We start from the raw sequence: 26,195 nt of genomic DNA on the forward strand, positions 1-26,195 counted from the left end.
CCCAAATCTATCAACTAAATCTATCAACCTTTGAAACTCCTGGTGCCTCAGGAAAAGTTAGCCTCCTAATAACCAAAAAAGCTGCATGTCCACAAGCAGTCAGGAGAATTACTTGTTGCTTTTCATCTGGCCCAATGTCATTTGCCCGGAACAAATACGTATTCTTCCCACATATTGGGCCCAGTCTTCAGTGAGGAGAAAATGAGGACTGCAGATGCTGGAGATCAGAGCTAAAATGTGTTGCTGGAAAAGCGCAGCAGGTCAGGCAGCATCCAAGGAGCAGGAGAATCGACGTTTCGGGCATGAGCCCTTCTTCAGTGCCAGGATTGAATGAGTTAAGCTTTCCAAATAACGGCATGATGCCAGGAATTCTTAGCCCAACTCAAAGACGATTGAGACAAGTGAATTTCTTCAGGAGCATGCTTTTATCTTGTCGCCACTGAAATAACTCCACAGACGCGGGTATGTCAACGCTAAATCAATCTTTATTTTTACCGTGGAGAGTCCTTGACACTGATTCAGTTCCCCAGAGCCAGCTCTCAGATAAAACAGGATACATGTTCTTTGTTAGCCACAAAATGGAGAGTGCTTCACCACTGATCCAGTTCCCTCAGAGCCAGCTAGGATGCCTGTTCTTTTTTTTAAGAGGAGAGTCCTTCACACACACTGGTCCAGCTCCCTCAGAGCCAGCTCTCAGAGTGAGCAGAACCTCTGACACTCCTGTTTAATTTTTTTCTTTTTCTAAAACCCCCACACTCCCGCCTAACTGCGGTAGTGCTTATTTTTTCCCCAGCACCCATGTTGTGTGTGTGCAGGTGTGAGACACAGTGAGAGACACAAGGTGTACGAATCTTTATTCAGTTTCCACCACCAGGAAGAAAGGAAACACCCGAGTGAGGATGCCTGTTCTTTTTTTTTTCCTTTTTTTTCCCCATTGTGTGTGTATGTGCAGGTGTGAGACACAGTGAGAGACACAAGGTGAATTTCTTGGTTTTTTTTTGTCGAATCCCCGATTATTTTTTAATTTAACCCCCACACTACCGCAGGATGCCTGTTCTTCTCTGTCAGCCTGGACTCCCTGATTGGATGAGATTAATAGCCCAAATCAGATAATTCATATTTTATAAGGTCCACCTGGTTTACCTTGTTACAATTGTTACAATGGCAACAGTGGGGAGGGATGTTTATTCTAGATCTAACACCATGCGGAACCTGTCTTGGGAAATCATTAATGGGGACGGTGTAGAGGGAGCTTTACTCTGTACCTAATTTTGTGCTGTCCCTATCCTGAGAGTATTTGATGGGGATAATGTAGAGGGAGCTGCACTTTGTATCTAACCTGTGGTATCACTGCCCTGGAAGTGTTTGATGGGGACAGTGTAGAGAGGCTGCTAAGTTTATCTAACACTGTGCTGTCCCTGTCCTGGGGCCATTTGAAGAGGACAATATAAATAGAACAAGAACTAACCTTGCGCTTTTCCTGCCCTGCAGGAGTTTGATGGGGACATTGTAGAGAAAGGTTTATTCTGTATCTAACCTCATGCTGTCCCTGTGTTTGGGGGAGTTTATTAGGGACAGTGGTTCCTGTATTGTGGACTTTTCTGTTCCCCAGTTTGAACAATCCCTGAAGAGATCCCCTATAGACAAAAAAAAAACGTATGGTTAAGAACGTGGAGAGAAAGAATGCTCATTTTAAAATAAATTTCATACCTTCTTGAATAGAGATGCTAATGGTGTTAATAAGACCTTTTGCAATCAAGGCTGGAATATTCCACAAGGATAAAAGGAGTGTTATAAATGCTGTTGGCACCTTGTTGCTTTTTAATTATGTGGCTGAAGCAGATTGTTACAATTTTGGAGGCTTCGGTTGTGCCCCACGGGGCTGTTAGCAGTGGGCAGGGAGAGAATCTGTGAACACACCAGGGTTTTAGCAGCGGGCAGGGACAGAGTCTGTGAACAACATGAGGCTGGGCAATATGTAGATTGGGCAGGAACTTTCAGTGATTTAAGGTTTTCGCAAAGATTGTCTCCCAATGCCTGAGTGGCAGCTGTGCCTGGATTTCCATCCTGCAGCTCCCACTGTCACTGATTCCTTCATTTAAAAGCTGGTCTCAGTGACACTTAGCTCGCTATCGGTTCAGCAAGGGCTTGGTGAATGTAACCTCGTTTCCCGCACGGTGCACAGGTCTCAGCACAGCCCCTGAACTCTGGTAAGTGTTGGGAATCTTATACAAGCCAGCATTAGGCTCATTTTTTTTATACGGGCAACACGGTTTAGTCATTGATGTCCAATCTTTATCATAACTGATGCGCAGTTGGAACCTTCGAAGGGTTACATCTTGGTTTTCCCAGATTTCTATCCCAGTTGGATTCCGTCCTGGCATTTTGCAGGATTGGTTCCGGCATTTTTATGAGTCATGGGCATGAGCTTTTTAAGTCAGTAAGGTATTTTTGAAATTGACTTTATTGGCCGCCTCTCGTCAAAGCCGAGATGCCCAAGTGTATCTCTAGTCTGGGGGCAGCTTCCTTGGTTTGGCTCATCCTTAAAAGTCTGTCCTAGGTCTTAGGGAGAAGTCCTGTGCATGATTCACAAGACTGTGAGTCCGTGTGGGGCCGTGCCTCCATCCCCTCGCATTGGAGTGAGTTTCTCAGTCATGTCCCGTAGAAACACAGAGCCACTTAGTTCAGATAGAGGCCATTCAGCCCCTCATATGTGTGTCAGCTTTCCAAAAGAGATTCTTTCCACTCAAACGCTCGCTCTCCCCTAACAGTCCTGCAGAGATTTTTGTTTGTTCAAAGTATCTAACAAACTCTTTTTGAAATTTTTTTTCTATTGAACTTGGTTGTCTATTGACATATTCCAGTGCACAACGCCGCACCCTGTAAACTCCTTCAATCCTCTACCAGTTACCTTGAACTTTAATCCTCTGACAGACCTGCCTGTAAAAGAGTCTACTCGACAAAACAAAATTTATAATTCACATCCCAACCATTCATTGTCCCCTTCAACCTCTGGAGACAAACCTCTCTGTTCCACTCTCTCTCTCTCTCTCTCTCTCTCACTCTCATTCACTCACTCCGTCTGCACTGAGGTCTCCCAGTCCTGGAGTCACTTTATTGAAACTAGCTTCTCACCTTCCTCTGGAGCTCTTACATATGCCGTGCCTGGAATTGATTCGCCTTCTATTGACCATCCAACAAAAGTTTTGCATATGTTTCTGTGCATTCTTAATGTTTTTAGTGACCTGTCCTACCACCACCTAAGCCTTGCATGTGTGTATATATCCTCCCCTCCCTGATTTCTCTGTTCCTGTGTCCCTTTTAACATCACAACATTTTATTCCTGTCCCCTCCTTTGCTCCCATCTCATCTGACAAAGCTTGATTCCCCTTGTGGGAGAGTCTAGAACCAGAGGTCATTATGAGGGGCCACCCATTAAAGACAGAACTGAGGAGGAATTCCTTCTCTCGGGAATGGAATGCATCTGGGGAATTCTTTACCGCAAAGGACTATCGAGGCTGGGTCATTAAGTATATTGAAGACTGAAACAAGTATTCCCTCAGCAAGGGTGATGGGGAAAGACAGGAAAGTGGAATTGAGGATTATCAGCTCAGCTATGATCTCATTGCATGGTAGAACACACTCAATGGGCTGAATGGCCTTCTCTGATGTCTTGCAGTCTTTTCAGAGCTGGCACACAGATCTGTCTTGTTGTCCCTGCTCCCTGATTGTGAAGCTGTTGATGGCAATACAGTGGCTGTGGGGCTGGTGACTGTGTTGTTGGGTGTGTGTCCTGTTGTGTTCAGGCTCACTACCGTGCCTGTGGTGGAGCAGACCGAGCTCACTCTGTCAGAATGTCAAACACTACCATTTCTAGCAGCGCGAATGCTGCCACGTTACTTGTCACTGGCTGATGATAGCGCAGTGCTGTGAACCATCGTTTAATTAGCGCCAGTCACCCAGAATAATAGTTTTTTTAAAGAGAGAAGGGGTAGAAAGAATTGTGCTCAATCCACAGCACCTCAGTTCCCATACAGCAATAGGTCACAGGCTCCTGTATGGTTTTACAGTGTGGTTACAACGGTTGACCTATTGCAAAGAAATGCAGAGGAGCCAAAAACAGCATCTATGGAGAGAGAAGCAGAGTTAACATTTTGAGTCCAAAGTTCAGGGCAATATTTGCTGCTCTTGAGGTCTGAGATTGAGTGCCTGCACTCTAGAGAGGGCACAGAATATGTCTGTCACATTGATCATTCTGCTCACCTAGAGACAGGAGGATTTGAATTTATGTAGCACCTTTCGCGATCCCTTGATATCTCAAGTACATTCCAGCCAATGAGGTGCTTTCCTTCCTCAGTGTTTACTGTTGTAATGCAGAGAATATGGCAGCCTATTTGCACAGAGGGAGGTCCCACAAAACAGCTATATAACAATGACCAGCGTAAATGTTTATTGATGTAGATTGGGAGCAGGTGGTAAATATTGCTAAATTTTCCCTCATTCTTTTTCAAAACAGTGTCCTTGACTGAGCAGGCAAGCAGAGGATTAACATCTCATTGAAAAATCACCTCTATCAGTGCAGTAATTCCTTAATGCTATCACAGGAGTCAAGCACCTTATGAACCTGGGCCCAGAATGTAAGCAAATGAACCATGGTATGATCCATCTTTAGACCACTAAGGAATGTGTGATCTCCGAACACTGGCCAATTGATTGCTAGGGGATAGGCAGTTGAATCAGATCATCATTCAATACGCAATTACGCAATTCCTCCCCTTGGAAGGAAGAAGTTGTGAAACTTGAAACGGTTCAGATAAGATCACCAGGGTTGGAGGATCTGAGCTATAGAGAGAGGCTGAAGAGGCTGACGCTGTTTTCCCTGGAACATCGGAGCCTGAGGGCTGACCTTATAGAGGTTTATTAAATCATGAGGGCCATGGATAGGATAAATAGACAAAGTCTCTTCCCTGGGTTGGGGTAGTCCAGAACTAGAGGGTTTAGGTTGAGGGTGAGAGGGGAAAAATTTAAAAGGGACCTAAGGGACAACTTTTTCATGCAGAGGATAGTGCATGTATGGAATGAGCTGCCAGAGGAAGTGGTGGAGGCTGGTACAATTGCAACATTTAAAAGGCATCTGGATGGGTACATGAATAGGAAGGGTTTGGAGGGATATAGGCCGGGTGCTGGCAGGTGGGACTAGATTCGATTGGGATATCTGATCAGCATGGACAAGGTGGACCAAATGGTCTGTTTCTGTGCTGTACTTCTCTATGAGTCTATAACTGCACACTGCCCTGTACTTGATCAGGGATGGGGCTTGGAAAACAAATGAGAGATGTCCCACTGGTAGAATGTAATCATCAAGGAAAGAGAGCAGTTGCTGGTTTTGGTTCTAGATAGACAGATGAATTAACCATGGTCATCGATAGTGACCATGGCTTCATATTAGTCATGAGTCCAAGAAGTAAAGAAAGTAGGCCAGGTTATATTTCACTGAGACTGCCTCACTTCTCCTACTTGCTGATTTTCTGTCTGTGATCTAATCTCCATCTGTGTTAAGAGGGGACCTCAAACCCATCAGCATTAATCACGTGCACTGATCTTTTATGGTACCTTATCAAATACTTTTGGAATTTCAAATATACTACATCCACTGGTTTCTCTTTATCCTCCCTGCTTGTTACCTCCTTTTAAAAAAGCTCTACTTAGTGTGGCAAACACAGTTTCCCTTGGATGAAACCATGTAAATGAATGAATTAGCTTTAATGTCACATATACTCAAGCGAGTACAGTGAAAAATTTATACGTTGCCATTTACCTTGCCATTTTAGGTACAAAGCTAACTAGGTACAGCTTCTTTAGTTACAAGATCTGATAAAATAGCAAAGTTAAAATGTCCAGCTTTGCAGAAATAGAAGTCGAGAATAATGGTCTTCCAACCATCCCAAGCTAGCACTGAGACTCCCGCCCGCCCTGGCTCCAGACTGTGCCTGACTGCCTAATCATTAAGTCATGTTGAATGCATGTGGATTCAATGGGCCGAATGGCCTGCTTCCACACTGGAGGGATTCTATGATTCTATAATCGGACTGTGATCTTATCTACTTTCAGAAAGGATGTCAGTATTTCCCATACTAGGAAGTCAGCCTAAGTGGCCAGTTTTCCTTCTTTCCGTCTTTTCTTGAATAGTGGGATTATGTTTTAAACGTTCCAAACCATTGGGACTGTACTAGGATTGAAGGAATATTGGAATGTCACAATAATTGCATTTATTATCTCTGTACGTCCAGTCAGGTTAGAGGTAATTTATCCCATTCATTTCTCTAGTACTGTTTCTCTCTTATACTAATTACTTTTAGTTTTTCGCTTTCATTGTCTCTGACATTTTGTGCGATGCATTGTACCTCTCACATTGACGACATATTTGTTTAACATCTGCCATTTTCTTGAAGCCCATTGTAGCTTCTCCTGTCTCAGCCTTTAACTTTGTCTCTTCTATTACTCTCTTCCTCTTACCTGTCTCCCTCATCTAGTGAGTGAGAATGCTTGAGGGTTGAAGTGTGTTCAAAGTAAAACATCTTCCAAAAATACAACAAAGCTTGTCTGGCTAATCCCAGGCCATTTAAGATAACATATGTAGGAAAATAGGAAGTAAATGACTTGAATATATAAAGTGATAAGGCGTAGGAGCAGAAATGAGGCCATTCAGTCCATCGGGTCAGCTCTGCCATTCAATCATACCTGATCATTTTCTCACTGGCGAAAGTGAGGACTTCAGACAAGGGCTGAGGTCAATTTTCCTGCTCCTCGGATGCTGCCTGACCTGCTGTGCTTTTCCAGCACCACACACATGACTGATTATTTTCTCATCCCCATTCTCCCACTTTCTCCCCGTAACCCTTGATCACTTTGACAATCAAGAACCTATTTATCTCAGTCTTAAATATACTCAATGACCTGGCCTCCACAGCCTTCTGTGGCAATGAATTCCATAGATTCATCACTCTCTGGCTAAAGAAGTTTCTCCTTATCTCCATTCTAAAAGGTCCCCTTTTACTCTAAGGCTGTGCCCTCAGGTCCTAGTCTCTCCTACCAATGGAAACATCTTCCCAACATCTACTCTGTCCAGGCCATTCAGTATTCTGTATGTTTCAATTAGATCCCCCCTCATCCTTCTAAACTCCATTGAGTATAGACCCAGAGTCCTCAAACGTTCCTCATATGTTAAGCTTTTCATTCCTGGGACCATTCTCGTGAACCTTCTCTGGCCATGTTCCAGAGCCATTACATCCTTCCTAAGATATGGGGCCCAAAACTGTGCACAATACTCCAAATGTGGCCTGACCAGAGCCTTATACTACCTCAGAAGTACATCCCTGCTTTTATATTCTAGTAATTTCAAAATAAATGCCATCTTTGCATTTGCCTTCTGAACTACTGACTCAACCTGCAAGTTTACCTTGAGAGAATCCTGGACTAGAACTCTCAAGTCTCTTTGCACTCCAGACTTCTGAATTTTCTCTCCATTTAGAATATAGTCCACGGCTCTAATCTTCCTACCAGAGTGCATGACCTCACACTTTCCCACATTGTACTCCATCTACCACTTCTTCGCCTAACCTGTCCAAATCCTTCTGCAACCTCCCCGCTTCCTCAGTGCTACCTGTCCTTTTACCTAAGTTTGTATCATCTGCACACTTAGCCAGAATGCCCCCCATTTCTTCATCTAGATCGTTAATGTCTAAAGTGCAAAGTCGTGGTCCCAACACAGCCTGGTGGAAAACCACTTTTCACCAGCTGCCATCCTGTGAAAGGACCCTTTTATCCCCACTCTCTGCTTTTTGCCAAATAGCCAATGTTCTATCCATGCTCGTACCTTGCCTCTGACACCATGGGCCCTTATCTTACTCAGCAGCCTCCTGTGTGGAGTCTTGTCAAAGGCCTTCTTGAAGTCCACATAGATAACATCCATTGGCTCTCCTTGGTCTAACCTGCTCATTACTTCCTCAAAGAATTCTAGCAGACTTGTCAGGCATGATCTCCCCATGATGAAACCATGCTGACTCTGCCCTGTTTTATCATACACTTCCAAGTATTCAGAAATCGCATCCTTCATGACAGACTCCAAAATCTTACCCATGACCGAGGTTAGGCTAATCGGTCTGTCATTTTCTGACTTTTGCTTTACTCCCTTTTTAAACAGGGGTGTCACATTAGCGATCTTCCAGTCCTCTGGGACCCTCCCTGACTCTAGCGATTCCTGAAAGATCACCACTAATGCCCCTACTATCTCTTCAGCTATCTCCCTTAGAACTCTGGGGTGTAGTCCATCTGGTCTAGGGGATTTATCCACCTTCAGGCCAGTCAGATTTTCTAGCACCTTCTCCTTGCTGATGGTCACCATACTCAGCTCTGCCCCCTCACTCTCTTGAAGTTTTGGGAAATTACTCGTGTCTTCCACCATGAAGACTGATGTGAAATAGTTATTCAGTTCCTCAGCCATTTCCATGTTCCCCACTACCATCATTTTCCAATGTTCATTTTTGACCTCTCTTTTGACCTTTATGTATCTAAAGAAACTCTTACAGTCTTCCTTTATATTACTGGCCAGCTTACCCTCATACTTAATCTTCTCCCTCCTTATTTCTTCTTCATTGTCCTCTGTTGGACTTGGTAAGGTTCCCAATCCTCTGGTTTCCCACTGCCCTTCCCCATATTAAATGCTTTCTTGTTTGCTTTTATGCTATCCCTGACTTCCCTAGTCAGCCATGGTTGCCTCATCCTCCTTGTACCATGCTTGCTTTTCCTTGGGATGAATCACTGCTGTATCTCCTGAGCCACTCCCGGAAACTCCTGCCATTGCTGTCCCACTGTCTTTCCTGCTCGGCTCCTCTCCCAATCAATTCTACCATCATGCCTCTATTCAGCCATAACACCTCTGATTCTATCGCTCCCTAGCATCTTTCATGACCATTGCACATCACAAATGCCCCAACAGCTAATGAAATGCTCCCGGAATGCAGTAGTCACTATTATACTGTAGGGAGTGCAGCAGCCAATTCACATGCACCACAAGCAGCAATGCAGTAATGGCTCAATAATTTTGTTTGTGGTGTTGATTGAGGGATTTTTCTCCCAACGTCCCACTGCGTTGCGAGCAGAAGGCAAATGAGATCATGGAGGGATGACCATTTCATTGGTCTGTGCAGATTCTTCTGTTGAACCATGGTGGGAAACAAAGTGATAATCCCATGGAAGATGAGTAGTAACCAGCACCAGATTTAAGAACAGATTGTGTCGCAAGTGGGACAGGATTGTCTGACGAAGTGAGGGATGAGGTGGATGAAGAAGTGCAACAAATGTGGAGTGGTCAGATCTTACAGATTCACTGACTTGGTTGCATGTGGGTTTACACTTGAAATAATTGGAGAGGGGTCTGGAATTAGTAGCCAACTTGACTTAAAAATGGTCTAAGAGCAGAAAGAGAGAGGTTGTATTAAGGACAATTCCTCACAACAGACTGTAGTGGATGACAGTGCCACGTGATTCTGTTCTGGCACAGCCTTTGTGTATTGTGTGGGTATGTTAACCATTCAGATCTTGATTGAGGGGGTTTGGTCTTTACATTTGCACATGGTGTTAAACAATGAAAGCTCGGTCAACACACTGAAACTCAAAAGAAGCTGAAAGTAAATATTAACAAGAAGGTAGAATTGGCAAACCTGCAGCAAATGGAATTCAACATCAGTACGTGTGAGATGGTATATTTTGATTATCTTGACTGAGTGAAGGTAAATGGGGTTGGACATTGGAACATAGGAGCAAGAGTAAGCCATTCAGCTAGTCGAGTTTTCCTTGATTTTTCTCAGTCAGGGTTGATCATTTATCTTAATACTAAATGGGAAGGCAATGGCCTCGTGGACTATTAACCCAGAGATCTGGGTTTGAATCCTGCCGTGGCAGATGGTGGAATTTAAATTCAATAAAAGTCTGGAATTACGGGTTTAATAATGACCATGGATCTGCTGTCAGTTGTTGGGAAAAGCCCATCTAGTTCACTAATGTCCTTTTGGGAAGGAAACTGCTAACCTTTACCTGGACTGGCTGACATGTGACTCCAGACCCACAGCAATGTGGGAACAAAATGTAGAAATTGCTGGAAAAGCTCAGCAGGTCTGGCTGAGAAATCAGAGTTAATGTTTTCAGGTCGACTGACTCTTCCTCAGAATGCCACCGAGTCACTAATATTCTCATCCTGTGTCTGAATGAAGTAAAAATTCCCACATTACCCCGATACCTTTTGATGTCATGAGGAACTTGAAGTTTATCAATCTCTCTTTTGAACTTACTTAATATCTAAGCTCCTGCAATGGTCTGGACTAGAACATTCCAAAGATTTGTCACTCTCTGAGTGAAAACATATCTCAGCACCTCAGTCCTAAATGGCTTCCTTTTCGTTCTGAGACTCTTGTCACCTGTTTCTAGACTTCACAGATCGGGGACCTGCATCTACTCCATCTACCCCTTTTAGAATTTTGGAAGTATCTATGAGATAGTCTCCCATTATTCTCAACTCTAGGGAATACAGAATAAAATCCTGTCTCCTCAGAGGACAGATCCCCCACTACCTACTGTCAGTGGCAAACATATCCTTCCTGAGGCAAGGGAACTAGAATGGCAATATTACTTCACATGGACTCTCACCAGTGTCCGCTACAATTGGAACAACCCTTCTTTGCTGAGTACTTGAATTCCCTTGTGATAAACATGATGTTTGTCTCTAGTTGTCTTGCTGCGCCTGCTTGCTAGCCTTGGAGATTCTCAGGAATTAAACGTTGATGTTCTGGAATGAGAGTAAAGCTATACGAACGTTAAAGTGTGTGAGTTTTTATTTGTACATTTTATGGTGATCATGATGGAGTTACAGTTGGTTGAATAACAGTGCGGAATCAAGCACTAAAGGTCAATTTTTTACTGACTCGCATTGCAAAGGCGAGACACTGTGTATGGAATGGTAGAGGGAAGAAGCTGGAGGTCAGGAGATGAAACCTTCCAGGGTAAAGACAAGCAAAGCTCTGACCCCTTTGCAGAAGTATGGAAGGATTTGGTGGATCATGTTCAGTTGGCAACTAGAGGGAGATGGTGATGTCGTGGTATAATAGTGAAAAGATGTAGAGCCAATACTCTGGGAAGATGGGCTCATATCCCACTTTGGCACCCGGTGAAAGTCAGATTCAATTCATTGTCCTGGAACGGAAAGCCATTCTTTGTAATTATGTCCTTTCAGGGAAATAGGTCTCCTGGCAAGGACGGTACAGTGATTGGCCATGCTAAAATTGCCCCGTGGTGACCAGGGTTGGTGGATTAGCCATTAGAAATGCAGGGTTATGGGGATAGAGCCGGTGAGCTGGGTCTGGGTGGGATGCTTTTTGGAGGGTTGGTGTATATTCAATGGGCCAAACTGCCTCTTTCTGCTCCATAGGGATTCTGTGGTTGTGTTGGAAATAGTTCTGGTGAGCCAATCAGTTCCAAGATAATGAGCAATGATGGTTGGTCCACTTTTGGAACACTGCGTTCAATTCTGCTCTCGCTGCCATAGGAAAGATGTTGCTAAACTTCAAAGGGACAGAAAAGATTTACAAGGATGTTGTTGGGGTTGAAGGGTTTGAACTATAGAAAGAGGCTGGAGCTATTTTACCTGGTGTGTCAGAAGTTGAGGGTGACCCTATTGGGGTTTATAAAATCAATAATGCACGAATAGGGTGAGTAGCCAAGGGCTTTACCCAAGGTGGGGGGAGTCCAAAGCTAGAGGGCATTGACTTAAGGTGAGAGGAGATAATATTTAAAAGGAACCCAAGGGGCAACGTTTTCACACAGAGGGTGATGAGTGTATGGAACAAGCTGCCAGAGGAAGTGGTGGAGGTTGGTACAATTACAACACTTAAAAGGCATCTAGGTGGGTATATGAATGGGAAGAATTTAGAGAGATATGGGCCAAATGCTGGAAAAGGGATCTGGATTCGGTTGGGATATCTGGACAGCACGGACAGGGTTGGACTGAAGGGTCTGCGTCCGTGCTATACAGCTCGATGCCTTTATGACTCAGTGGGTGTTGTGACTGATAACCACATTTAATGGCCCCTCAAATGGATAAGGCCATGTTGAAAAGATAAATAGAGATCTTGGTCCCAAAGAGAAAAGTGCAGTGTCGAAAAGCAATGGTGCCTCCATGGGAAATCCGCAGCAACCATGCAGTAGGGCTAGCGAGTGTGAGTCTGAGCTCCACGCTGTTGGAAGGATTCCAGAGCTACAGCTCAGCTACACCAGCAACTACCCAGCTGGGAGGGAAGCCAACTACAAAGGGAAGGGCTAGAGAACGAGCTGGATGGAGATGTTTAAGATTACAAGCGGTCGAACAGAGATGATTGAAGCAGGCAGTTCTTTGAGGTGTCCAGAACAAGGTATAGTATTAAAGATAAGAGGCGTATGATGGACAGAGGGAAACATTTATAACACAGAAGGTTCTCAGATTATGGAACACAGAACCCATTCAACAGAGAAGGCGAGGACTAATGGATAAGAGATAAGGGGGAACAAGGAAAGTCCAGCCTCAAGTAGAGTCCTAGAGTCATACGGCACGGAAACAGACCCTTCAATCCAACCAGTCCATGCTGGCCATAATCCCAAACTGAACTAGTCCCACCTGCCTGCACCTGGCTCATTTCCCTCCAAACCTCTCTTATTCACTAACCTATCCAAATGTCTTCTAAACATTGTAACTGTATCTGCATCCACCATTTCCTCTGGAAGCTCATTTCACACTTGAACTACTCTCTGTATAAAAATGTTGCCCCCATGTCCTTTCTAAATCTTTCTCCTTTCATCTTAAAAATATGTCTCCCAGTCTTGAAATCCCCCATCCCAGGGAAAAGACATCTGCCATTCATCTTATCTATATCCCTTATGATTTTACAAATCTGTATAAAGTCACCCCTCAATCTCCTACATTCCAGTGAAAAGCATCCCAGACTATCCAGTCTCTCCTTATAACTTAAATCTCCAATTCCCGACGATACCCTGGTAAATCTCTTTTGTACCCTCTCCAACTTGATCATGTCCTTCCTATAACAGGGCGACCAGAACTGAACACAGGGTAAACCTCTAATGTTTCCATGCTGGAATTTCTGTGAAACTGCTTGTAATGAAGGCTGGAAAAGTTACCAGTGAGAGGCTGGGAACGATAGCAGGATACAGCCTGTTAGAGCTGAATGCACAGGGAGGAGGTAAGATTGATCAGAGCAATGTCAATGTGGACTGCTTCAGAAACAAATGAGGATGAACTAAAGGTCATTTTCCTTTGCGTGGTAGTGTGCCCGATACATCATTGAGCAAAATTTCCTTGGGTGTGCAATTGATTAATGGTGTCTGCTGACAAATCCGTTGGAAAAGGTGAGAAGAGACATTCCTGAGAAAGGATACAGAGAAACTTTACAAGGATCTTACTGAGACTGAAGGGTTTCAGTTATAAGGAAATGTTGAGACATTTTTTCCCTGGAGCATCAGAGACTGAGGGAGTGATCTTACAGAGTTTGTAAAATCACAAGGGGCATAGATGCGGTGAATAGGCAAGGTCTTTTACCAAGGATGAGGAAGTCCAAGATTAAGGTGAGGGGGAAAGATTTAATAGGGATCCAAGGGACAGCATTTTCACACAGAGGGTGGTGCATGCATGGAATGAGCTGCCAGAGGAATGTTTAAAAGGCATTTGGACAGGTACGTGAATAGGAAAGGGATATGGGCCAAATGCTGGCAAATGGGACTAGTTAGATTTGGGAAACCTGGTTGGCATGGATGAGTTGGGCCGAAGGGTCTGTTTCCATGCTGTGTGACTCCATAAGATTTGAAGCAATTTCCAAATGTCACTCTAATTGGATCTTTCTGCATCTTTCTCCACAGCCAACGGACTAGGATAATGCCCTTTGTTCCCAGATTGGGGGAGTTCTTGCTGCCCCCTGTCTCCCGGAAGTTGTGAGGTTTCAATAGAAACAGCTCTCCCCCCTCCCCTGCACGCCCCCTGCCACTGGACATGTCCCAGCCACAGCTGCTCAGCCTCCTGCACCTTGTGCTTCAGGTGATCTTGTCCAGCTCCAACAGCTTTCCTGCTGGGAAGAAGGAGATTGCGATCGATGGGGATCTGGTGATCGGAGGCTTGTTCCCAGTCCATGAGAAAGGCAACGGTTTGGAAGACTGTGGAAGGATCAACGAGCAGCGGGGCATTGAGCGGCTCGAGGCCATGCTCTTTGCTCTGGACGCGATAAACAAGGACCCCAGCATTTTGCCTGGGATCAAACTGGGGGCCCACATCCTGGACACCTGCTCCAAGGACACCTACGCATTGGAGCAGTCACTGGAGTTTGTCAGATCGTCTTTGGCTAAAGTCGACGAGACCGAATACATCTGTCCGGATGGATCCTTTGCCATTCATGATGACAAGGCGTTCGCCATTGCTGGGGTCATTGGGGGCTCGTACAGTGATGTGTCCATCCAGGTAAGGGCCAGACAGAACTGGCATCTTGGCCTAATGTGGTAAATTGCGTTACCAGAGGAGACAGAAACTGGGAGGGTATTATCATTAAGGCAATATTTCAAACTTGACATTATGCTTTCGTGAACAGACTACATTGTGTACTGATATCATTGTATGCTGTTATCATTGTATACTAATATCATTGTATAATGATATCATTGTATACTGATATCATTGTATACTGACATCGTTGTATATTGATATCATTGTATACTGATATCATCGTCTACCGATATCATTGCATACTGATATCATTGTATACTGATATAATTATATACTGACATTGTTGTATATTGATATCATTGTATACCGATATCATTGTATACCGATATCATTGTATATTGATATCATTGGAGTCATTGAGATTTACAGCACAGAAAAAGACCCTTTGGCCAGTTGAGTCAGCACTGGTCAAAGCATCTACCTGCTCTAATCCCCTTTTCGTGCACTGGCCCCTAGCCTTGGCATCACAAGTGTATATCTAAATACTTCTTCAATATTGTGAGCGTTTCTGCCTCTCCCCTTACAAGCAGCAAGTTCCAGATTTGTGGGCGGCACGGTGGCACAGTGGTTAGCACTGCTGCCTCACAGCGCCAGAGACCCAGGTTCATTTCCCGCCTCAGGCGACTCTCTCTGTGGAGTTTGCACGTTCTCCCCGTGTCTGCGTGGGTTTCCTCCGGGTGCTCCGGTTTCCTCCCACAATCCAAAAAAAATGGTTAGGTGAATTGGCCATGCTAAATTGCCCGTAGTGTTAGGTGAAGGGGTAAATGTAGGAGTATGGGTCTGGGTGGTATACGCTTCGGCGGGTCGGTGTGGACTTGTTGGGCCGAAGGGCCTGTTTCCAAACTGTAAGTAATCTAAACTACTCTCTGGGTGAAAAAGCTTTTCCTCACATTTCCTGTAAACCTCCTGCCCTCCCGCTGGTCACTGACCCCTCCATCAAGGGGGAAGGATTTTTTCCTGCCTACTCTATCTGTGCCCTCCTCATTTTAAACATCTCAATCATGTCCCCTGTCAATCTCCACTGCTCAAAGGAAAACAATCGCAGTCTGCCCCCTCTCTCTTCATAACTGAGATTCTCCAGCCCAGGCAACACCTGTAAATCTCCTCTGTATCCTCTCCAGTGCTATCGCATCCCTCCTATAATGTGGGATCCAGAACTGCACACAACACTCTAGCTGTGACCTAACCAATGATTTATACAGTTCCAGCATCAGCTCCCTGCTCTTGAATTGTGTGCTCGGCTAGCGTCCCATATGCCTTGTTAACCACTTTATCCACTTCTCCTAATACCTTAAGGTACTGCTATACACACACATCAAGGTCTCCTCTGATCCTCAGTGCATCCCAGGGCACGACCATTCATCATACATACCATCACTGCTCATGTAATTGTATACACATGCAATTGTATATTTGTATCATTGTATACTTCCTACGAGGTGTTTGGGAAATTCCAGGCTCTGTCTTTCGCCATGTTAGTGTCATGTGTGTCCCGATCAGGCTTTGGCACTGGCCATTGCTTCTTGGAGCCTGGACTCAGCAAAAGAGGCAGGATGCAGATTTCCCAGGCATTGCCAATCTGCTCCAGAGAGTCTGACAGCTGATGTTGTTGCTGAACACACTCTGACTGTCTCCGCAAACATCTCCCTCAAGGACAAAGAGGCTCCTTGAGAACAGGACTAAAAACCTGCCTTGTGTTCGCATGTTTCTTTAGTGTCACAACAAGTGTGTGTGTGTGTGTGTTACAGAATATGGAGGAAAGTGCAAGGAGGTGCAGGATTGACTGAATGGATAGATCAGCATTGAAGGGTTGAATGGCCTACCTACCCATGTTCCTACTTTTCCTGTGACCATATTTCTAACCGAAACACCAGAAATGGCTGCATATATTTAAAGCTGCCAATTACTGTATGCAATGTGTTAGCTGCAGGTCAGCAGGTCTGCACAGTAGGAGGTTGATGTAATGCCTAGTAGTTTTGAAGCTGGTGCTTGCTAATTAATGCTCTCACTGAAGGGTTAATTAGAGGGAAGGCAGCGAGAAGCAGTAGATGTGGCCTTGACACTTACAAAGGGGGTGGTGATGGGGGTGAAGGGTACGTTTTCTTCCAGCCTTGTCAAGCTGCATAACACAGTGCGTGAGCTCACATATGGAAACCCCCTTGCATTTCTGGTGAGATAATGAGTAGGCTTGAAATGCGCTTAAAATAACTGTTCGTTCAATAGGTAACAGCTCAGTAATTCAGCCCCCCTGCAAACAGACTCAATTTTGTTCTTGCTGAGAGAAACCCATTTGACGGTCAAAGATCTGGGCAAAAGGGCAAAATTGACCACATATCCCATAGGTCAAAGGCTAAGGGTCTCACAGGACAGGGTTGAAGATTAAAGGTCACAGCACAGACCATTATCTCTGTAAAATTCCAAAGGGCCCCAGTACAGGATTCAAATGAAAAATCAGCAGAGGTCATTAACTCCTTCAGCTCATTCCATCATCCAATTAAGTCTTGGGCTAACCTACATTTTAACCCCATCCACCCACCCTGCTTCTAAAATCCTTGGTGCCTTTAGTCTCACAAAAATCTAGCTGCCGTTTTTAACTTTGTAATTTAAACAACAACTTTTCGGGGGAAAGAACTGTTCTCTCTTTGGGGTGAAAAGCTGTTCCCTACTGATAACCCCAAAGGGACTAATCTTAAGGTTATCTCACCTTGACCTAAACTCTCCCATGAGAGGAATTGGTTCCTCTCCACCTTCCCTATCAATGAATGTAATCATTGTAACCTTCTCAAGGAGGTCAGCCATTAACCTTCCATACTGATGGGAATACAAGTGCAATGTTCTTATGGCCTGCCAATGGTGTTGGAAGGATTAATTAGTCAAGACGCAACTGTTTGAACACACTTTCCTTCAGTATCAGGTCCCAGAGTGGGAATTGAATCCAGAATTTTTGGCGCAGAGGCAGGGATGGACAAGTCCTCCTCTATTCTTTGAAAATCTGCCATGGCTTTGTCCGGTTAACTCAAACCACAGCCCCTCCCCTCCTCCCTCTCCCCCCCACCAATCTGTCCTTTCCAGAATTGAGCACAAAATTTGAGATGGGATCTGACCAATGAATCATAGTGGAAGCAGACCATTCGGCCATCGATTTCACACCAACCCTTTGAAAGACATTCCACCCAAACCCACTCCCAATCCCCACCCCCGCCACACTATCCCTGTAACCCTGCATTTCCCATGGCTAATCCACCTAGCCTAGACATCCCTGGATACCATGGGCAATTTAGCATGGCCAATCCAACTAACCTGCACACCTTTGGATTGTGGGATAAAACAAGAGCAACTAAAGGAAACCCACACAAACACGGGGGGAGTGTGCAAACTCTACCCAGACAGTCACCTGTATGGGCGGCACGGTGGCACAGTGGTTAGCACTGCTGCCTCACAGCGCCAGAGACCCGGGTTCAATTCCTGACTCAGGCAACTGACTGTGTGGAGTTTGCACATTCTCCCCGTGTCTGCGTGGGTTTTCTCCGGGTGCTCCGGTTTCCTCCCACAGTCCAAAGATGTGCAGGTCAGGTGAATTGGCCATGCTAAATTGCCAGTAGTGTTAGGTGAAGGGGTAAATGTAGGGGAATGGGTGTGTTGCGCTTCGGCGGGTCGGTGTGGACTTGTTGGGCCGAAGGGCCTGTTTCCACACTGTAAGTAATCTAATCTAATTGAGGTTGGAATCAAACCTGGGTCCCTGGCAGTGTGAGGCAGCACTGCTAACCACTGGAGTCACTGTGTGACCATGATTTACACAATTTCAACATAATCCCTCCTCTGTCCTGCAGTCCCTTTAAGAAGCAAGATTCCAGTCTACTCTATTTATTACACCAGCAAATCCAGTGACAACAGCTAACTCACTCATATTGCTTTCTGTCCATCCAGGTGTTTATTTTAGTGAAAGGTTGAGACTTGGTACAGATCCCCGAGTCAGAAATTGCTAACTGTCGTACAGCTCCCTTATGACTGCTGTCCACTTCACCACTCACTTTGCAATTTTATGCACTCCTGTTTAATTTACTGATCGCCGTCCTGGGAGTCGATATAAGCACCATCTGTGAACACAATCTCCCACAATCTTTCACCTTATCTCCTCAAAAATCTCAACTAGGTTTGAGGGTCAAAGCATCCCAAACGAGAGAACTGGTTAGCCGTTTACAATGATGACCCAGACCCTGGAAGGGGGAACAAGTGGGATATCTGCTCATTTTGGAATGCATGTATGCTATCTATCAGTGGGATCTGAGACTCTGGCCAGCGGTCAGAATGGAGAATGCTCATATTCCTCGACATTGTCAGATTACCCCTCACTATCTGAACCATTATAATGGGAATAGAGACCTTTGTTCTGATGCGTTGATTGTGCAACTATGTGCTTCTGTTGCTTAGTTGTTCATGTGATGCCTTGGTAGTGCCCCTATCTCTGAGCCAGGAGACCCAGGATTAAATTTAAGAGACCCAGGTACAATGCAGCAAGTAACCTACCTCCTGACTCCCCAAAGCCTGTCCACCATTGACATGCTCTCCACTTGCCTGGATGAGTGCAGCTCTAACAAAACTCAACAAGCTCAACACCGTCCAGGACAAAGCAACTTTCTTGGTTGGCACTGCATCCACAAACATCCACACCCTCCACCACCGATGCTCAGTAGCAGCAGTGTGTACTATCTAGAAGGTGGACTGCAGAAATTCACCAAAGATCCTTAGACAGGTCCTTCCAAACCCACAACCACTTCCATCTGGAAGGATAAGGGCAGCAGATATATGAAAACACCATCACCTGCAAGTTCCCCTCCAAACCATCCTGACTTGGAAATATTTCACCATTGTTGCTGTGACCTGGTGTTGCTGAGTCAAAATCCTGGAATTCCCTCTCTATGGGCATTTTAGGTCTTCCTCCAGCACATGGACTGCAGTGATTCAAGAAGGCAGCTCACCATCACTAGGGCAACTAGGGGCAGGCAATAGCCAGCGACACTCAAGTCCCACTAGTGAGTAAGAAAATCCCAGCTGTTGAGAGGTGTGAAAGGCCATCTCTGAACAAGTTGATTAGGAGGTATTTGCAATCAATAGCCTTTGGTGTTTAGCATGTAGAGCTGTGTTTCATTATATTACTTTGGAACATTATTCGGTGGTATATGAAGTGATGTTCTCTGTTGAACTAGTCTTTATCTCTGTGTTTGATTGTGGAATGTAAGGGATGGTCTGGGCTGTTAGTTCTACAGTTGCTGGCCCACAGCAATTCATGGATGCTGGTATTGGGCTGTTATCTTTCTCTACAGTCTGTGCTATTTGACATGGTGACTCGAGGCAGTTTAAGCTGGACTTTAAAGCTGACAGCTTCTTTTTGTAAGGTGGCCCATGTCCCAGTGGTATCTTTAGGACATGTGCCTGGTTGGTGGAAGAAGGTGCGATCTTCGCTTTCTCAAGGTGCTTTTACAACTCTTTTTTTTTCCCTGGACAGTCTATGTCTTGGTATGAAATTAAAATTAAAATTCTTGGCAACATTTTTCACCTCATTGGAAAATTGAAACCTGATTTAACAAGCTGTCCTTTCATAACAAGTCTCTATTGCACTCTTTGTTCACCCTTTTGTGTTTTTGTAGCGCCTTGCATGGCCGCAGGATATTCCCAGTGCCTTTATAGTTGATGAAACTTTTCAGAAATGTTGGTGAATGGTGCAACCATGGCAACAGTCCATGAGGCAACGACTAGGCAGCCAGAAGGGGGCAGCATCTGCCAACCTTGGTGATGCTATCCGTGCTACACAGTGGAGTCAGTCTAGTGTTTGCCCTGTTCAGAACATCAGACACCAAGTCACTGCAGTGTCATCAACTGCAAGCTTGTCTGAGTCGCAGGGTCCAGTGTTCAATCCCCTCTCGAGGGCTTGATGTAAACAAAATCATGGCTCAGTGCAGGGTTTGAGGGAGTGATGCACTGTTGGGGGAGCTGTCCTTTGGCGAAGAAGTTAAGCTGAGACCCCCATTTGTCTCTGATGTAAAGGAGCACTCAACGCTCTGTCAAAGAAAAGTGAATGAGTATGTCCCAGTGCCTTGGGCATGTTTCATCCCTTAATTAACAATGCAGAAATGGTCATTATCACATCTCGGTTTGTGGGAGCTTCCTGTGAATGAATTGGCTGCTGATTTTTCCTCCACCACAACAATTACAATTGAAAATTGCCTCATTGGTTGCAATATTTTTTTGAGGATTGGATTGTAAAAGATGGTCCCTACTTAGAAATCTTACGTTGAGAGACAGAATTGCTGAGGTGCATTAAAGTACATATTTTTCCCTTGCTTCCGTCAGATTTTCCTCTGTCGCAGTTCTGAATTATTTTTGTTTTCCTTGCTGATCGTAAATCAGGAGCATTAAAGGAATCAAAAGCAACTTTACATATTGGGTGTAGCACGGATAGCAGCACCATGCTTGGCAGATGCTGCCCCCTTCTGGCTGCTTGGTCATTGCATCATGAGTTGTTGCCACGTTTGCACCATTTGCCCATATTTCTGAAGAGTTTCATCGACTGTAAAGGCGCTGGGAACATCCTGTGGCTGTGCAGGGCGCTACAAAAATTCAAAAGGGTGAACCAGCAGTGAAAAAGTTAGTGAAAGGACAACTTGTTAAATCAGGTCTCAACTTTCCACTGAGATGGAAAAAGTTGCCAAACATTTTAATTTCATACCATAGAGTGTCCAGGAAATGAAAAGAGTCAGAGCTAAGTTTTCAGAAATTCCAGGAGTGTAAGCACAGCAAGAGGCTACGTTGCCAATTAACTGTTTTTAAACTGTAGATCGAGACAAAATACATCCTAACTCACTCCTCCTCAAAACAACCCTCCCTTTTTCTTCATTGTTGAGAGATGTGGCTCTTAACCCGGACTCAGCTGGCACCCCAGCTCACATATGGGCCCCTGAGGGTAGATCGGGGTTGGGAGGGGGCTAGTGTTTGGGGCCCGAGGATGGAGAACACAGCTGGTTCCCAGTGACTGTCCTCATTTTCACCCTGAACAGCGTCTCCCTCACAGCCTGAGAGCTGTCCTGACCTTCCCTTATTGGTCGAAGATCTATCTAACTCACCTTGAATGCTCCCCATCACCAAGCCTCCACTGCTGTCTGAGGAACAGAATTCCACTATCAATCTCTTGAGTGAAAATCTTTCTCCTCGTCTCCAACTTGAAGGGGAGTCTGTTTTCTAGACTCCCCCCACCAAGGAAAACATCTTCTTATCACGTACACTGGAAGTCTACTCAGGATCTTTGTCCCATATTTCTGAACTCTCTAATTTGTACTAGATATTCCTTTCTCGTTTCCAAACTCAATCTTCACAGTATTATATGCTTTCCCTTTCAATGTGATACTATCCTTAACTTACTTCATTGGCCAAGGATTGTCTATTCTCTCATAGAGTGTTTCTTTTCCAATGGAATATATCTTTAGTGAGAGTGATGAAGTGTACTATGTATGAGTTATTAAATAGCTGTCTCTGCTTCTTTCCTGTCCTACCATTAACACACAGGGGTCCTTGATTTACAAACATCCACTTACGCAGGCTCATACTCATGAACACGATCCCATTGAGGGTCATAGAGTCATAGACATGTACAGCATGGAAACAGACCCTTCGGTCCAACCCGTCCATGCCGACCAGATATCCCAACCCAATCTAGTCCCACCTGCCAGCACCCGGCCCATATCCCTCCAAACGCTTCCTATTCATATACCAATCCAAATGCCTCTTAAATATTGCAACTGTACCAGCCTCCACCACATCCTCTGGCAGCTCATTCCATACACGTACCACCCTCTGCATGAAAACGTTGCTCCTTAGGTCTCTTTTATATCTTTCCCCTCTCACCCTAAACCAATGCCCTCTAGTTCTGAACTCCCCGACCCTAGGGAAAAGACTTTGTCTACTTATCCTATCCATGCCCCTCATAATTTTGTAAACCTCTATAAGGACACCCCTCAGCCTCCGACGCTCCAGGGAAAACAGCCCCAGCCTGTTCAACATCTCCCTGTAGCTCAAATCCTCCAACCCTGGCAACATCCTTGTAAATCTTTTCCGAACCCTTTCAAATTTCACAGCATCTTTCCGATAGGAAGGAGACCAGAACTGCACGCAATATTCCAACAGTGGCCTAAGACCCGACATTACGTTGTCCCACATTGTATTCTGACTTGCATTAAAATTGACTGTCATTAGCACTGCTGCCTCACTGCGGCAGGAACCAGGTTCAATTCCAGCCTCGGGTGACTGTCTGTGTGGAAGTTGCACATTCTCCCCATGTCTGCATGGGTTTCCTCTGGATACTCTGGTTTCCTCCCACAATCCAATGGTATGAAGGTAAGGTGGATTGGCCATGTCAAATTTCTCGAAGTGTCTGGGGATGTACAGGCTAGATTGAATTAGCCAAGGGAAATACAAGGTTACTGGGATAGGGGCTGGGTGGAATACTCTTTGGAGGGTTAATATGGACTCGATGGGCCGAAGATAGGGATTCTGTGTTTGGGGTCCAGAAAAAACCCATTCACCACCCAGTGGCTGCCTATGTTTCCAGTTAGCTTTAGTCAATATTTTCCTCATATCCATGCAGTTACTTTATGTTGAGGATATCCACACTGCTCCTTCTCAAACTGAATGTTAAAGTCTAGCATCTTATTGCCAGTGTTGCCTACAGTCTCCTTTACTATGATGTTAATTAATCCTGCCTCATCGCCAATGACCAGAGTTTAAGCAGCCTACTTCCTGTTTGGCATGACAAAGTACGACTGTGAGAAAGTTTGATCTCCTTAACCCTCTCTGAACTCATCTTTATAGCTGTCAAAGCTAGCCAATAGTTCTGGTGACCACACTACCAGAAGGATGTGGATGCATTGGAGAGGGTACAGAAAAGGTTTACCAGGACGTTGCCTGGTAGGGGGGATTTTAGCAATGAAGAAAGGTTTGGATAGACTGGGTTTGTTCTCACTGGAATGCAGGAGGTTGAGGGGCAACCTGATCGAAGTTTATAAGATTCTGATTGGTGTGGATAGAGTGGAAGGTATGAGGCTTTTTCCCAGGGTGGACGGGCCAATTACAAGGGGACAGAAGTTCAAGATGCAAGGGAGGAAGCTTAAAAGAGACCTGTGAGGCAAGCTTTTCACACAAAGGGTAGTGAGTGCCTGGAGCACACTGCCAAAGGAGGTGGTGGAAGCAGACACAATAGCAGCATTCAAGAAGCACCTGGATGAATACATGAATAGGAAGGGAATAGAGGGATACAGATCCTATAAGTGAGGACACTTTTAGTATGGAAGGGCAAAATATATTGACTCAGATGAGACAGAATTTGTTAGCTTCATCTCAGAAGGTTCCTTGAAACGTTCTGTAGATAGTCCAACTGGGGTACAGGCCGTACCACACCTTGCAGTGGGGATAGAACCTGGCCAGCTGATTGAAGTTTCACTGAGGAAGCATTTTGGGAAGAGTGATCATAATTCTATAAGTTTTAAGATAAGCATGGATAAGAATAAGGCAGGTCTTTGCATGAAAAGTCTAAATTGTGGGAAGTCTAATTAGAATAGGATTAGGCAGAAACTGAAAAAAATTACTTTGGAGGTGGCTGTTTGAGGGTAAATCCACATCTGACACGTGGGAGTCTTTTAAATACAGGTTGATCAGAGGTCAGGACCAGCACGTTCATGTGAGGATGGCAGATAGGATTGAAAGATTTGGGAATCCTGGATGACAAGAGATATTGAAAGTTAGAAAGAAGCACATGAAAGGTTTAAGAAACTGAATTCAGACTCGGCCCTTGAAGAACATAAAGAAAGCAGGAAAGAGCTTTAACAAGGAGTTAAGGGAGGGCTAAAAGGGGCCATGGAATGTCCTTTGCAAGTAGGATCAAGGAGCATTTTATATTCACATTAGGAGCAAGGGGTAACTGGGGAAAGGATAGGTCCACTCAAGAACAAAGGAGGGAATTTATGCATGGAGCCAGAGGACGTGGATGAGGTCCTTAATGAATACTTTGTATTGGTATTCACCAGTCAGAAGGTAATGGCTACAGAGAAAAGGTTAGGGAGGGGTATGTTCATATTCTGAAGCATGTCAATATTAAGAAGGACGTACACCAACTGGAAAGTTGGGAAGAGAAATGACAGATGATAATCTGGACAAGTATGAGGTGATGCATTTTGGGAGGTCAAATGTGAGAGGAAAGTACACAGTAAATGGCAAGACCCTTAGGAGGACTGACATACAGAAGGATCTGGGGGTTCAAGTTCACAGCTCCCTGAAAGTGGCAACAAAAGTGGATAAGGTGGCAAATAAGTATATATCTCAGGGCATTGAGAATAAAAGTTGGTAAGCCATGTTGCAACTGTATAAAACTTCGGAGTATTGTGTGCAGTTCTGGTCACCATACTACAGGAAGGAAATGGAGGGGGTGAAAAAGAGATTTACCAGGATGTTGCCTGGATTGGAGTGTATTAGTTGTAAGGAGAGGTTGGACAAGCTTGGGTTGTTTTCGCTAGAGCATCAGAGGCCGAGGGGTAGAAGTCCATAAGATTATGGGAGGCGTGGATAGGGTGGATAGTCAGATACTCTTTTTACCCAGGTTGGAAATATCAAATACTATGGGGCATAGGTTTAAGGTGAGAGGGGGAAAATCTAAAGGAGATTCGCAGGGTAACCTTTTTTACACAGAGGGTGGTAGGTGACTGAAGCGTTCTTCCAGAGGAGGCGGTAGAAGCAGGTACAATAACAATGTTTAAGAGACATTTAGATAGGTACATGGATAGGCAGGGAATAGAATGATACAGACCATACACAGGCAGATGGGATTAGTTTAGAATATATCAGAATCGACACAGATATTTCTGAGCTGCACTGTTCTATGTTCTTTGCCACTCTATAGGAAGCATGAAATTATTGCAGGATCTTCTTTCAAGGTTCTTTTCCTTCTGAAATACTCGGTCTTACAGTGTGTTATTGTTAAGGGGCTTATAAACTGGTGAACACAAGTGACTTCCTCCCTGTGCTATTTCTTGTCTCAATCAAACTCATTCTGGATGTTGATATTCTGAAACCAAGGTCGTTACTCACCACTGTTCTGTAATCCTTAACTAACACAGCTACTCCATGACCTTTCCTACCTTCGTGCCTTCCAAACTGTCAGGAACCCTTGAATATTTAGGTTCTTTCCTTGGTCACCTTGCAACGAACTCTCCGAAATGGCGTGTTCATTCTTATTATTGCCCTGGGGATGGTAGTGAGTTGGCTTCTTGACCTGCTGCAGTGCTTCAGGGTGCACGGACCCCCACAGTGCCGACACTGAGAGACTGTCAGGTTTTGACCCAGCGACAGTGAAGGAATAATGACATTTTTTCCAGTTCAGGTTGGGGAATGGCTTGGAGGGGAAGTTGCAGCTGCTGGTGTTCCCATTATATTTACTGTCCTTGATGGAAGTGTTTGTGGGTTAGCAGAGTTAAAAAACACACAACACCAGGTTATAGTCCAACAGGTTTAATTGGAAGCACACTAGCTTTCAGAGCGACGCTCCTTCATCAGGTGATTGTGG

At 44.8% G+C, this 26,195-nt stretch overlaps 1 protein-coding gene across 1 annotated transcript in view; it reads left to right on the forward strand.

Moving 5' to 3' along the window:
* Nucleotides 1-4,516: 4,516 nt before the first annotated feature.
* LOC122559134 (metabotropic glutamate receptor 3-like) overlaps nucleotides 4,517-26,195 on the forward strand; it is a 43,919-nt gene continuing 22,240 nt past the window's right edge. Inside the window, exons 1-2 of the mRNA XM_043708473.1 lie at nucleotides 4,517-4,637; nucleotides 13,957-14,548. Of these exons, the coding sequence (XP_043564408.1) occupies nucleotides 14,087-14,548 (462 nt within the window). The 5' untranslated portion in view covers nucleotides 4,517-4,637; nucleotides 13,957-14,086. The remainder of the gene's footprint in view (nucleotides 4,638-13,956; nucleotides 14,549-26,195) is intronic.

The sequence above is a fragment of the Chiloscyllium plagiosum genome, chromosome 18 (genome assembly GCF_004010195.1).
Source record: "Chiloscyllium plagiosum isolate BGI_BamShark_2017 chromosome 18, ASM401019v2, whole genome shotgun sequence".
Lineage (NCBI taxonomy): Eukaryota > Metazoa > Chordata > Chondrichthyes > Orectolobiformes > Hemiscylliidae > Chiloscyllium > Chiloscyllium plagiosum.